The 14835-nt window shown below is 37.1% G+C and overlaps 2 protein-coding genes across 2 annotated transcripts; both read left to right on the top strand.

The window, feature by feature from the left end:
- Positions 1 to 829: 829 nt before the first annotated feature.
- On the top strand, positions 830 to 1400 carry LOC131605249 (protein MAIN-LIKE 2-like). The gene is made up of 2 exons (XM_058877627.1): positions 830 to 883; positions 1005 to 1400. The coding sequence occupies exons 1-2, from the start codon at positions 830 to 832 to the stop codon at positions 1398 to 1400; spliced, it is 450 nt and encodes a 149-aa protein (XP_058733610.1).
- A 10739-nt stretch (positions 1401 to 12139) lies between these two features.
- Positions 12140 to 14471, top strand: LOC131607116 (U11/U12 small nuclear ribonucleoprotein 25 kDa protein). The gene is made up of 3 exons (XM_058879152.1): positions 12140 to 12494; positions 12603 to 12702; positions 14046 to 14471. Exons 1-3 carry the CDS (start codon positions 12205 to 12207, stop codon positions 14139 to 14141), a joined length of 486 nt encoding a protein of 161 aa, XP_058735135.1. The 5' UTR covers positions 12140 to 12204; the 3' UTR covers positions 14142 to 14471.
- The last annotated feature ends 364 nt before the right edge of the window (positions 14472 to 14835 follow it).

Genomic DNA, 14835 nt, shown 5'->3' with positions numbered 1-14835 from the left:
GAAAAAGGGGATTTCTCAACCCACCCTATGTTTTTCTTACGCAACATGCGAATTTTTAAAAATGTTTTTGAAAATCAGAAATACATTTGCGGGACCCACCAAAATCATGTAACTCTGGGTTTTGATGGACGAGACCCTATGTAACAGCTTTAAACTAAACAGAAATACAACCACCGGTAGAAACCGGAGATGTATTTCCGAAAGCGCCCCAAATTCAAATGACTTTTTAAGACTAAAGAACATTTACACGCAGAAACAAACTTGAAATGCACTTACGGGATAGAATCGGAGATGCATCTCCAGTTTGTATTGGCACTTAAACGCGCGCCGCTTCTTCCCCTTCCTCATTTTGGAAACACACTTAAACCCTCTCAACCCCCATTGTGTCAAAATCATCTCATTTTGCAAAAAGTTCATCAAGAATAATCAAACATCAGACAAAGTTCGGTGTTCAGCCAGATTGAAGCAAAATAAATCATCACTTGTAAGTTGTTTTTGAGCTTTTTGAAGAATATGTAATTTTACCTACAAATTTTATTTTGGGGTCTAAAGTTCAATTTTTTTTAGTGTTTGCAAGCTTAGAAGTCATAGTATACGTTATACTTATGTTTTTTTACGACCAATAACCGATTTTTTGAGGTCATGGTGGCTGAGCTTCGCCATTGACGAAGCTGAAAAGTTGGAGGTCGTACCGGAGATGCATTTCCAGTTTTGTTCAATGTTTCATCAAAAACCAGAAATGCATCTCCGATTTTATCTTGTCTGCATTTTTATTTGTTTTGAGCCTAATTCTTATTATTAACGTTTGTTTTATTATTCTACATGAGTAATGGCTGATGAGAGAGCTTTCGATTTGTCACTGATGCCTTTGTACCCGGGTCATGTTGCTAGACATATATGGGACTGAGAGGTATAAATTTATAATTGTTGTTATAGTTAATTTTGTTGATTTAATTTTCTTATTTAATTTTTGTTTAATGAATTTTGTTAAACCATTAATGCAGGAACGTGATCCGCTGAAAGTCATTAATCATGGACGGAAGATCTTTAAACTCCTACCTCCCGCAGAGCCATTATTTGATCAACTCTTGGTGCTTTCAGAGTTGAAGGGTCTGACCCTTTGTGGATATACCACTGTTAATCATGGTATGATTAACACTTTTGTTAAGAGGTGGCACCATGAAACGTCCTCCTTCCATCTACCACATGGTGAGATGTCGGTCACACTCAATGACGTCGCGTGTCTATTGCACCTTCCGATAAGAGGGAGGTTTTTAGACCATGAAATGTGCGACAAAGAGGATGGATTGGAGTTGTTGGTTGATAAACTAGGAGTTGGCCTTGACAAAGCTTTGGCTCAGATGGATAAGACTTGTGGTTCTCATGTCATATATAGATAGTTTAAGAAGGTGTTTTACTATGAGCTTCTGTTAGCACAATAAGCTCATGGTGATCCAGAGCAGGTCACCCGTCACAAAGTGTATGCTATGAGAGCATGCATGTTATGTCTGGTTGTTACTGCCATTTTTGTAGACACTAGTGCCACTTACACTAATATCATGTATTTGTGGTTCTTTGATGATTTTGAGCGGATCCATGAGTGAAACTATGGGAGAAGCTTGTTTGGTGTACTTGTACCATAAGTTGTATGAAGGCTGCAAGTGGAGGACAAATCAGATGACCAATAGCATCACATTTCTTACGATTAAATTTATTGGTATTATATTGTGAATCCATTTTGTTATTTATTACAATTCCGTTACTAACTAATAATCATTGTAGTTTCAGTCCAGGATCCTACAATGCTTCCCCTGTATCTCAGGTTGGTCATTTGAAGCAGGTTATAGTGAGGATCGTCCGTGTGCCGTTGCATTTGACCCGCTCAGAGGGAACCAGGCGACAAAGTCGTCAGAGTCTATATTGACCGGTTAGTTTTTAGTGATATACACTTTCAGACATACACCGACCACCATGTCACGACTCCATTCGACAATGTTGCTATATTTTTTGGATGGTTGGTTTGCGGGTCGCGCAAGACGGCTGCTTATCTGCCTGAGCGCGTCATGCTCCAGTTCCGGTACATGCATGATATTCCCCAGTATCCTGCTGTTTATTATTGTCACCTCGTGAAATAGAGGGATATGGATGCCTTATGTGATGATTTTGAAAATTATCTTGTACCAGATAAGGCCCGGAGTACCGTAACACCAAACGACTGGAGCTACGCTAACGGTAATATCATTTGTTTCTTCAAGATGTCTCATTCATACCTTACATAGGATGCTCCAGTAAATCCACCGAGGTCAGCTCATCAAAATATTTTAGAGGAGGGGCAGACTGGGGACGATCATGCCGTTGATGTGTTACCTCGGTGTCTTCGTATCATGGATATCACACAGACGGGTATTTATGGAGGATTGTTTCATGATGGGTCTGAGGTTAGAGGTGTACTATATGTCATCATGGCGGAGGCTCGGGGGGGGCTATGTTGTATAGGAGGCAGCGGAAGAACGCCGGCCGGGAGAGTGACGGGCCGACTCATAGTCCTCCATACCCAGTAGACTTTGTATATCTTTATGTATTTTGGTTTCGATAATATATTATGTGTATTGACTTTTAGGATTGTATTTGGATATCATTTTGGTTACCGACTGTAATTTTATTAATATATATATATATATATATATATATATATGTTTATTCTTGGATTGTATTTGGATATCATTTTAGTTACCGATTGTATTTTTATTAATATATATATATATATATATATATATATATATATATATATATATATATATATATATATATATATATATATATATATATATATATATATATATATATATATATATATATATATATATATATATATATATATATATATATATATAGTTTATGCTTGGATTGTATTCAAAATTTGTTGTAACTAGTTAATTTTGTAACTTACAAAAATATTTGAAACAAAACTTGTAGTTGCTGAAAGTCCAGAAATGTATTTGTTGCAATATCTGAAATGTATTTTCGGTTCCAAAACGAAGATGCATCTCCCGAACTAACTAAAATCTAACCAAAAAAGGTGCGTCTCAAAAATGCATTTTCGATTTCCCATGAGAATTTTTGAAATTTTAGAGGGTGTTTTTCACCCCTATATGGTGGAATAAGAAATTCCCTTAGAGAAAATTAGGGGATGTTCATTGCACCCTTATTAGTTATCTCTCACCTTGGGGGGAAAAATCTATTTTATCTCTTTATCCTCATCCGAAATTTAAAATTTGGATGCAGCACATTACACGAAACTATTTCATCAAAAACATACTCATGCAAGTAAAAATATGTCTGGAAATTAGACTCCATATTACCCTTACATACATTGTAATCAAGATTACCCATTTAAGTTACTGGACCAGTCTTTCTTTTCACATTCTCTTACAATTGAAAACAATTCTAAAAGCATAAGCCAACCTCTCAAAAATCTGGATACTTCAGTTTTTTCAATCATTCTCTCAATTTATAGACCCACAAACAACTTCATCAAATTCTACTCCATTGTATTTAAGACAAAAACATTCATCTCTCACATTTGGTAAGTTTTTCATTTTATTTTTATTTTGATACATATATAATTCAATTCCTTAATACATTTAAGTTAAGCTACATTAGGTTATGTTCAGTTGCGGAACCAAAAATGGAGAAGATTGTGAAAACTACGGTGAAGCGAAGTTTCCTACGTGATTCAGTGATGCGACACCTTGGATATGAGGTTACAGTTGTGGTGCTTCTTCAATCAGAGATTTGTTTTTGACTCCAGATCAATTGAAGAGTTATGCTTTTGCTGAAATAGAAATTTTGTTGCAAAACAATAATTAGACTTGGAAAACTATCCAAACATGCTTCGGCCAAATAGAGCACTGTTATCAGAGAGACATAATAGATTGATTTACTATGAATTGAACTATGACAGACAATCTTTAGCTAAGGAGCATCATAAATTGATGTCAACAATGACAAGTGAATAGAGGAGAATATATAATAGGATCATGAAAAAGGTCGAAGAAAATAGGTCGAGTCTTTTTTTCTTTATGGTTATGGAGGAACTGGCAAGACTTACATTTAGAGAGCAATGTCTGCAACATTAAGGTCAAGGGTGAGATTATCCTAACAGTACCATCAAGTGGAATAACTACATTGATAATTCCTGGTGGAAGAACCGCATACTTGAGGTTCGACATCCCATTAAATGTTGATGAATACTCGACATGTGAAATGACGCCAGAAGACCTTTTTGTTAATTTAATATGTTGTGCGAAGCTAATCACATGGGATGAAGCACCTATGATGCACATACATTATTTTTGAACTAGTTGATCGTACTTTGAAGGATATAGTGAAAGCAAAATATATTTCATTTGGTGGAAAGGTGGTAGTGTTGGGTGAATATTTTTGTCAGATTCTTCTTGTTATACCTTAAGGAACAAGACAAGAAGTTATTCATTCTACTATAAATTCTTCTCCTATGTGGAGTTCTTGTGAAGTGCTTACATTGACCACTAACATAAGACTTTTAGCCAAATGTACATATTCTGACGTTGAAGAGACAAATAATTTTTCATAGTAAATTTTAGGAATCGGTGATGGAAGTATCAAAAATGCTAATATGAAGATATCACAATCCATATACCACAAGATTTGTTGATTACTAGATTTGGTGATCCACTTTCGGCTATTGTTCAAAGCATGTATCCATATCTATTGCATAACATGAATGATCCATATTTTTTTCTTCAGATATAGCTATATTGACTCTAAAAATGCAATTGTGGATGCCATAAATGACTACATGTTGGGTCTAAAAACCAAATCGGCCGGGCGGACCGTTCGAACCGGCCAGGTAACCTGTCTGATTTGATTGTTGGATAGGATATGTCGTTGAACCGGTGTGAAAATTTGATTGGACTTACCCTATTCTATGATGATTTTTTCTTTAGCCACCTCCCTATGGGGGTGACCCCCAGCGAAAAACCAAAACTACCCCTGCTTCGGAAATGAACTTCCGAAGCGCTTTTTTTTTTGAATTTTTTCTGTCTTCGGAAATGAACCTCCGAAGATGTCAAAACCGTTAATATTTCGGAAGTTCATTTCCGAAAATATTTCTGCATATACAAATTTCCCTCCTTCACTATTTCATCATTTTTCTCCAACACTTTTCCAAACCCTCCACAAAACCCAATCAATCTCCATCCATTTTTCGTCCTAAAATCAAGTTTCAAACCGTTGATCACGTTAAAGGGAGCATAAAAAGCTACAATTTCAGGTAAATATCACTTATTTCATTCCCTATTTCACTACATTGATTCAACAAAATTCTGCTGAACACTGATATAATTCGGAAGTTCATTTCCGAAATATGTTACCTAACATATTTCGGAAATGAACTTCCGAAAATAGGCCTGGCAGTAAAAAAAAACAGTTTTGGCCAACTTTTGATAATTTATTCATTTGTTAGGTATGGTGCATCCGGACAACATTGTGCAAGACGATGGAGTATTAGTTCCGAAAATTTTCAACGTTAATAACGATCCGGTTATTGACGTTACTCCTATGATCAATGCGGTCGATGTTCGACAACATTTTACAATTGATCGGAGCTTCGGCGATCGCGAACAATTGCTTGATTGGGTTCGGAAGGAAGCTAACAAAAATGGATTTGCAATTGTTATTTTAAGGTCGGACAACGGAAATAGTAGGCGGAAAGCTTTCGTTGTTTTGAATTGCGAACGGGGTGGTAGTTATGTACAATCAAACCGGGTGCTAAAACACGAGGACACGGGGTCGAGAAAGTGCGGGTGTCCCTTTAAGTTGCGTGCCAGTCGGAGGGTTGATGATTTGTGGCGGTTAACCGTGATTTGTGGAATGCATAATCATGCCTTGGATGTCAAGTTACACGGGCATCCAATGGCGTGTCGTTTGTCCCGCGAAGAGAGGAATGTGATATCGGACCTAACGATAGTCAAAGTGGCGCCTCGCAACATACTTGCCGATTTGAAGCGTAAGAAACCGGATAGCGTTTCAAATATCAAGCAAGTTTACAATGAACGGCACAATCTCAAGGTTTTAAATATGGGCCCTCGGTCGGAAATGCAACAACTTTTGAAACTTCTAGGCGATAACAATTATGTTTCAAGCTTCCGAACCTCCGAGGACAAAGTTACCGTGCGTGATATTTTTTGGACTCATCCCGAAAGTATCAAATTATTCAACACATTTCCAACCGTTCTTGTGATGGATTCGACGTACAAGACCAACAAGTATATGCTTCCGCTTCTAGAGATAGTTGGTGTTACCTCGACGGACAAGACTTATTCGGTGGGGTTTGCTTTTTTGGAGTGTGAAAAAGAAGACAACTTTACGCGGGCCTTGGGAATTTGCAAGTCTTTGTTAGTTGATCAAGCGGTTATGCCAAACGTCATTGTCACCGACCGGGACAATGCTTTGATGAATGCGGTCGATACCGTCTTTCCGACATCTACCGCTTTACTTTGCCGGTATCACATAACTTGCAACGTGAGAAGCAAGTTGAAACCCGTGGTTGGGACAAAAGATAGGCCGGATGAAAACGGTAAAATTGTTAAAGCCGGTGTTGTGGTTGATAGGATAATGGCGGCATGGAGGGAAATTTTGGATGCCTACTCCGAAGATGTGTATACCGAGAAATTGGTACACTTTAGGTCATTGTGTGGTTCCCTTAAGACTTTTTGTCATTATGTCGAATCCACCATTCTTGACAAAGTTAGAGAAAAAGTCGTGTGCGCTTGGACAAATCGAGTTAGACATCTTGGTTGCACCACGACTAACCGAGTTGAATCCGCACATGCGGTCTTCAAGAGGTGGTTGGGTGATAGCAAGGGAGATTTGTGTCGGGGATGGGACACCGTGAACCAAATGCTTGAAAATCAACACAATGAAATTCAAACATCGTTCGGTCGGAGCAAGACGGTTATGGAACACCGGTTTAAAGGGCAAATTCTATTCTCCCAATTGATTTACAACATATCTCGAACGGGTTTGAATTTTTTGTTTCATGAAGCTAAGCGGTCGGAGACGACGGGGCCGGATAGTTCATTATGTGGGTGCACGATTAGAAAGACATACAGCCTACCATGTGCTTGTATACTTGCAAAAAAAAGAATTTGAATTCACCCATACGCATGGATGAGGTAGCCGACCATTGGAAGAAACTTCGTTTTGATGATTTTGACCCGCCGAAAGAAAATGACTCCAAAATCACCATCTCCGACGAGTTGGAAGTGATAATGGAGAAGTTTGCTAAAGCGGACGACACAACAAAAATGCACATAAAAGAACAATTGTGAAAGATCGCATTTCCGGAGATCACCGATTTGAAACCGCCATCTCAACCGGTTAAGACTAAAGGTGCACCGAAAAAGTCCAAAATTACACAAGATGACACATCAACAAAACGATCTCCTTCCTACTTTGAACATGTTGATGCATCGTTACCGGAAATTCATGAGACACCTAAGTCCAAGAGTAGTGGTAACAAAGGTGCCCGTATTTCGAAGCCACCTCGCACACCGCCGATAAAAAAATCACCCATTGTCTACATTGATGAGATGTCACTTTTTATGCACAAATATATCGATAACATCGTTGATGTTGGAGGAGACGGCAATTGTGGATATCGGGCCGTTGCGGGTTTGCTCGGTAAAGGGGAAAATAATCACACTTTAGTCCGACGGGAACTTCTTGCGGAGTTGACTTCGTATCGGGACATCTACGACCGACTATATGAAAATCAAGAAAAGTTTGCAAAAATTCATGATGCACTTGTTCCACCACTTACCGGTATCGCTCCGGTCTCGAAGTGGATGTCATTCCCCGATATGGGTCATCTCATAGCAAGTGCATATGATATTGTATGCGTCGATTTGACGAGGTTTGGACTAAGTGAGACTTTCTTTCCACTTCATAGTCGACCGCCATTGGACTCGTCGGGCCGAATCATATGCATCGGGTATCTACGATCGCGACACTTCGTCCAAGTGTTTTTGAAACTGGGGTGTCCTATACCGGCTACTTGTTGTCAATGGACCGCACATCGTTCAAACGAGGCGGAGACTTGGCCGGATCCTTTTGTTTCAAGAATGGCGGAGTTTGAAGAAATGATGAGCCAAGAGCGCGAGCAAAATAGAGAGCGGTCGAAGAATGAGCCTATTTTGGACTTAGGATCCACCGATTGGTTCGGTGAATTTTAGTTTGTTCCGGATCGTTTTTTGTATGTATTGTTGTTTATCATGTAAAATCGGACTGATTCAATACATTTATAATAGGGTTAAATATACAAACCCCCCCTGTAATGTTAGCGAATTTAGGTTTTAGCCCCTGGTAAAGTTTTTTTTGTAAAACAAACCTTGTAATTTTCAGATTCTCTCACTATAGTCCCTATTGAGCCCAGATTCCATTTTTGAATGACTTGGCAGTCCAACTGGATTTTAATTTTATTTTGATTTAATTTTTATAAGCCACGTGAAATTTTCAATTATTTTAATTAAGCCACGTGGAATTTTCAATTATTTTAACTTTTTTATCTACGTTTATATATTTTTTTTACATTTTTTATAATTAGTTTTATTAATATTTTAAAGAAAGATCTATTTTATAAATTAATTATTAAAATTTTATTTGGGCCTTTTGAACCCATGATATTTCACACACAATGATACTTCCAGCCCATTACTCCAGTCTGTTTTAAAGTCAATAATAAGCATGTATTTTTGTATTATATACACTAATATCCTCTTCTTCAAAAACGATGTGGGACTCCAAAAAGAAACTCCAAAAATACTGAGTTATTTGTTCATCGCTACTGTGCAATATAAGAAGCTGGCCACTTGAAACACCAACCAAAGAGACATAACCTTCCTTTTAGTGACACCTTTCTCTTTCATCAATGCTCTCATCCTTGCTGATTCATCGCACATGTTTGAATTTGCATATATTTTGGACGAGATGATATAGTTTCCAGAATTTGAAGGATCCAACTCCAAAAGCATCTACATAACTCGTTCCGCAATATCTACAAGAGTAGTGCTCAACTTTTGGTACCAATCCAAACAATGTACTCATCATATCAAACAACCTGTGTCCTTTATCAACCAAGCCTGCATGCACACAAGAAGAAAGCAACGCTACAAACGTTATATCATTGAGAAGTGCCAATCAAGAATGGAAAACCCAGGGAGCGGAGGATTCCTTCTACTCCATTTACAAGGGCTTTTGGTATTAGAATTAGTTTGATGATACAGTTAGGTGCAGAGATTCTTTATTTGTTCTTCTTTATTTGTTCTTCCAGCAAAATGGATTTATTATAAAACTTTTAATTCTTTAGATTTTGAATTCTGAAACACTAGATTTGCTTTAACTCACATATGAAAAGATGAATTAAATTGATAAGATCAAGAGCAAGCAGTTAGAGTTAATTGTATGCAGTTAGAGATAATTGTATGGACGATGATGTTATGTAGTTGAAAAACACTGTAGCAGAATTACACAGGTAGTGGCAGAAAAACACTGTGGCAAAAATAAAGAGTGCAGAATTCTTTCTAGCATGCATGTTGTGTTTTGTATAGAGAGAGTCTTGACCACTCTTACATTTCTGGAAAACTATAGATGAGAAGTTATTTACCTTAAGTTAAACTTTACCTCGTTTCCTGAGTTCTCGTCGCGAAGGATACCAGGAGTTTATTTGGTTTCACAATCTTGTTTCAATTGCATGCAGCACTACAAAGAACACAATATATTCTTGTTTTAACATATCACCGTGATATTTTGCTCCATGTGATGTCTTACTTTGTATTAAAAAGTGCAGCAACACGTAGGATTTAAGATTGTATAAATGTGAAACAAGTGCAGTCCAAGTCCTGATTGTTTCGTTGGCTTTTAAGATTAGTGTGCTGTGCAGACCATTTTAGTTGGAAGGTATGATAACTTGATGAAGAATTCAAAAGAAATTCATAATGCTTATTTTCTTTCTTTAACCATGCATGTTTGTTCTTTAACCATGCATGCATGTTTTCTACTTGATAAGTTTTGTTATTTTTGCAACTGTTACAATTGGTTGTAGTGATAAAGTTGCTTTTAAAAAAAAGACCATGGTGTTGTATCATGAAATGATTCAGGAAGGCTTCACGGTACTAAAATGTTGAAAGTAGAGGAGGACTTCTAGTCCCACATCGTTTGATAAATAAACAAAACTAATGTTTATATACCAACCAAACATGCTTAGTTATGAATTAAAAATAGTTGGGAGTAACTGGACAGCATGGCCTACCATTAAAATCTAAATGGGCTTAGACCCAAATGTAATATTTTGATTATTTAAAAAAATAATTTCTAAAAAATATTAATAAAAATAACTTACGAAAAAAAAAGTTAATAACTTAAAAAAAATCAAATAAAAATTTAAATAAATTCCACTTGGCTCTTTCAAATTAAATAAAAAATAAATAAAAATTCCAGCTGGACTTTCAAATTAAATAAAAAATAAATAAAAATTCCAGTTGGACTGCCAAATCATTGAAAAATAGAATCTAGGCTGTGCGGGGGCTATATTCACAGGATTGCCCCCACTTATAAGGACATGGTATCAGAGCCTCGTTTAAGATCCGGTGGGCCACCTTCTATGGTTTCCGCTATCGGGCCACCCACCATTTATTTCCGCGCTCCAGTTGTCTAGTCCTGGGCGTGAGGGGGTGTGTTAAGAGTCCCACATCGGACAATATATGGCCTGAACATGTCCACCCTACAAGCCGGTTTTGTAGGGTTGAGTTAGGCCTAACCACACTTCTTAACATGGGGCTTAAACCGAATCTCGCTAATATTACAGGGGGGTTTGTATATTTAACCCTTTATAATATAATTATGTTTTATGACTTGCTTGTCTAATTTATGGTTAATGTCAATTGCATATGTTCAATTTAGACAACACACTAAGCAATTAACAAAATGCAAAATTTATGTCTGTTTCTGCATAATTCAGAAATGAACTTCCGAAATATACATGTCTGGAGCCAATTTTCGGAAGTTCATTTCCGAAATGTCCCCTGATGCAGGATAAGGTTTTTTGGGCCATCAATGCTCCAATAAGTCTATAAATACCACACACTCTTCTTCAACCTCTCCACACCACAAAACACAAATGACACAAACCTACCCCCACCTAGCATTCGTCTACTTTGAAACCGGCTACCCGATGCCGTTCCAATTTCGCTTCTCGCGCGACACGCCGTTTGCGGAGTTGATACCGTCGCTCAACACGGTTTTGCGCTATCCCGAGAATCGAAAGGTTGTCAAGCTCGAGTACCGTTCGCCATCGCTTAACGACGAGGGAGGCATTAAGTTCACACCTTTTGAGATCAAGAACGACGAAGATTTGGCGGTTTTGTGGACAACGTTCGACCGATTTTCTTCGAAGGGCCCGATCGAGTTGGACGCGAAACTTCAAAGATCGGCGGACGATGTTATCAAAATGTTGACTCATCCCCACCTACCTGTGATCAACAATATGTAACTTTAATTATATGTAATATTATCGTTGTAATCTTCACCCGATTAAATAAAGCGAATTGTTGTTGTTTTTCATTTTCTTCTGTCCAGACATATTTTCGGAAGTTCATTTCCGAATTCCCCAAGGGGGGTGCGTCCGGAGATGAACTTCCGAAACACCACATTTTCTGAAAATGTAACTTTATTTCGGAGATGCATCTCCGAAATCAATATTTTATATTAAAAAAAACACGTTTTCGGAGAAGCATTTCCGAAAACACATTTTTTTAAAAAAAAGTACAGTTTCGGAAATGAACTTCCGAAACAAGGGGTATTGTGGTAAATTCACCATAGGTGGGCAAGAAGGTTGGGAGGTGGGTGAAGAAAAATTCTTCTATGATCTATTTTACCCATTTGTTCGGTTTATTGCACGGTTTTGTGCGTAAACTTGATTGGACCGGGACTGGATCCGGATCTTGGTCGAACCGACCGGTCCAGTCCGAGTTTTGTTATCATGGTTCGCATCACTAAACCTAAACCTAAACCGTAGAAATGCGTAAACAAAATTTAAATTGACACTAATTTGATAATTGGATAGAAACTTATACGGGTCTGGCAAAAAGGTCCTAATGAGAAGAGATGGGAGAAACTGAATACCAGAGCGGTTTGAAGAAAGAAAAGGTGTTGAAAGCTTTATTGGAAGATCCAATACTCAGCGATGTACCGAAGAATCCAACTTTGGAAGATGTGGAAACACTGATTGGACTTGAATTGGGTAGTGCAATGCGAATTTCGGTTTTGAAATTGGATTCATCTTCCTTTGATGTCATTGTTATGAATACGGCAACTGTGAAGGTTTTGAAACTTGCTATCAAGAAGAAGGTCAATTACATGGAACAATCTAGCATGGGTCATCGTCACATTTCTTGGTCAGTTTCTAGTTTCAGTGCTATGGGTTCTTTTACAGTGTTTTATTATTTGATTTTGTTTATGGAAATTGTTATATTGTGCTTGAAATTGTTGTGATGTAATCGCAGGAAGAGTGTGTGGGCTAATTATTGTTTGTCATTTGATAACAACAAGCTCTTAAATGATGATGATGTGCTTCAAGATTTGGGTGTAAGGAATAATTCTAAGGTTTGTTCTACTTATCTAATGATGTCTGGAACTGTGAAATTGAAGAAATTAAATTACTAGTATTCGACTTCAATGTATATATATTCCCTTCAAATGTGGTGAATTTTGATTTTAGAAAATAAGGCATAGTATGTGTAGCACCGACACCTCTGAATAAAGAAGTGTTTGTGGCTGAAACCGACATACACACTTGTGATTACGTTTAATTTATTCATTTTTTTTTAAATTTATTACTGGTGTCGTGTTTCTGGTGTCCGTAGTACTAAAATATTTCAAATTCCTAGTTTGCTATGAAGCACAATGATTTGTTTCTTCATTTTGAAAAGAATTTATTTGATGTACTTGAGAGATAAGGGATTCGAATTAGAAGCAAGATGGATTTTTGTATTTTAGTCGTCAAAACAATCTTTGATTTGTTATATTCAAACTTACTAGTTATCACAAAAACCACAAAACAGGTGATGAATACATGGTATTTCTTAATAGTTGATTTGAAGTATCCATGTTTCTCAGCACTAGTTAAATTTCTATCCTGAAAACTTGGCCTTCAGGTTTTACTCCACTCGAATATCTTTCGTGGTCTTACTCTTCCTGGAGTTAAAGCTTCATTTTCTGTGTATATTTTTTATATACTTTTTGTCTAGAATCATCGCCGAAGTAAAATCTGATAAGTTTTACCTTAGAGCATCACCATAATTGTGACAATCTACCATTTTCACAAGTCAGCTAGTGCTAGGACTTGCTGTGCTTCTGAAAGGAAGTTGAGGAACTGAATCACCTAATGTAGGTCTTCTAGACTTGGGTACTCTACATATGCATCATGAACCAACCCTTAGTTTATGCACTGCACTGAGCTGTTCAAATTGATCTGCCTTCATTTTCAGCTCATTGACACCTAATTTCGGTTAGATTACACTGTCCTGATATCAGAAGTTTCTATAGATACCTTCTTTAGAAGTTCACTGTTGATTAGTTTTCACATCTTTCTTTTTAGGAAGTGGCAATGAACTTGGTCTATAAAACAAAGTATGCAGAAGAATACAATTCCAATGGCTTACTTTCTCTCCACGAATGTCAACATTTTGGATTGCTTACATGTTAACAACTTAATAACCAGCAGATAGGACATGTTATTTCAAGTAGAATTTTCTTTAGTGTGTTTTACTTTTCATAGGGAAATCATAATTTCAGTTCAAGAATACTCAATCAGTCCGTTATTGTTTTTTTTAATCTATTGCAAATTCGTTAATTTTTTTTTTTTTCTCACCACTTCAAATTCTTGAATGATGTCTTATGTATTGGGGGAATGGGTTGTAGTTTACTGATATTTTATGCCAATGCAGGTACATTTTGTCCCATATGTCATGACAAAAGAATCTAGAAGACACTCAAAAAGGAGAAATCATCGATTTTTTCATGGTCTTAGTAAGCTTTTTTGATCAAACATGTTGAGAGGTTAAGCTCATTGGGTGTAGCATGTTTTGATATTTGTGTTGGCCGAGTATTCTATCTCATTACTTGCCTTAAAAGGCTGAGCATGCCCAACAACAGCTTCATTGTTGATTCTTATTTCAGGTTGTTTGTAGAGTCTTAGCGACCGACATTTCCTAGCATAGAATTAGATAGGCTAGTATGACACTCATTTTTCTCCGAACCTGTACTCCATGGAAAATTATAAGTTTTGTCTTAGTATAACAGAGGATATTATGTGAAATCCCTATGTTGAACTGAAACTATCTTGTGGAAGCCACCAACAAATTGGAAGTGTATGTTGCTATGTATGTTTATTTAAGTTAATTAACATGCCTTTTTCTAACTGTGACGATTCTGAGCTTGTCTATCTAATTGTGAATGGGATAAAGCTTCACCAAGAAATTTAAGAATAGGCACATAAGACAGAAGAAAAGAAAGTATAATGCAAAGGAGAAAGAGAGTGATAATTCGAAGTAATATAATGAGGGGATGAGTTGAGTATGACATAAATTTACAAATCGCCATGGGGAAATCCATTATCAGATCCACTAAAGGTGGTGGTAACTATGCAAGTTGGGAATAATCTCAATCTGAGGAATATGTGTCAGGACATGTACAAAAAATAGTGGTCGGCGTTGTTGGTAAGTCTGAAGAGGTCGT

This window comes from Vicia villosa, linkage group LG5 (assembly GCF_029867415.1).
Source record: "Vicia villosa cultivar HV-30 ecotype Madison, WI linkage group LG5, Vvil1.0, whole genome shotgun sequence".
Classification (NCBI taxonomy): Eukaryota; Viridiplantae; Streptophyta; class Magnoliopsida; order Fabales; family Fabaceae; genus Vicia; species Vicia villosa.
Note: the sequence above shows the minus strand (reverse complement) of the source record. Positions and strands in the feature narration are given on the sequence as shown.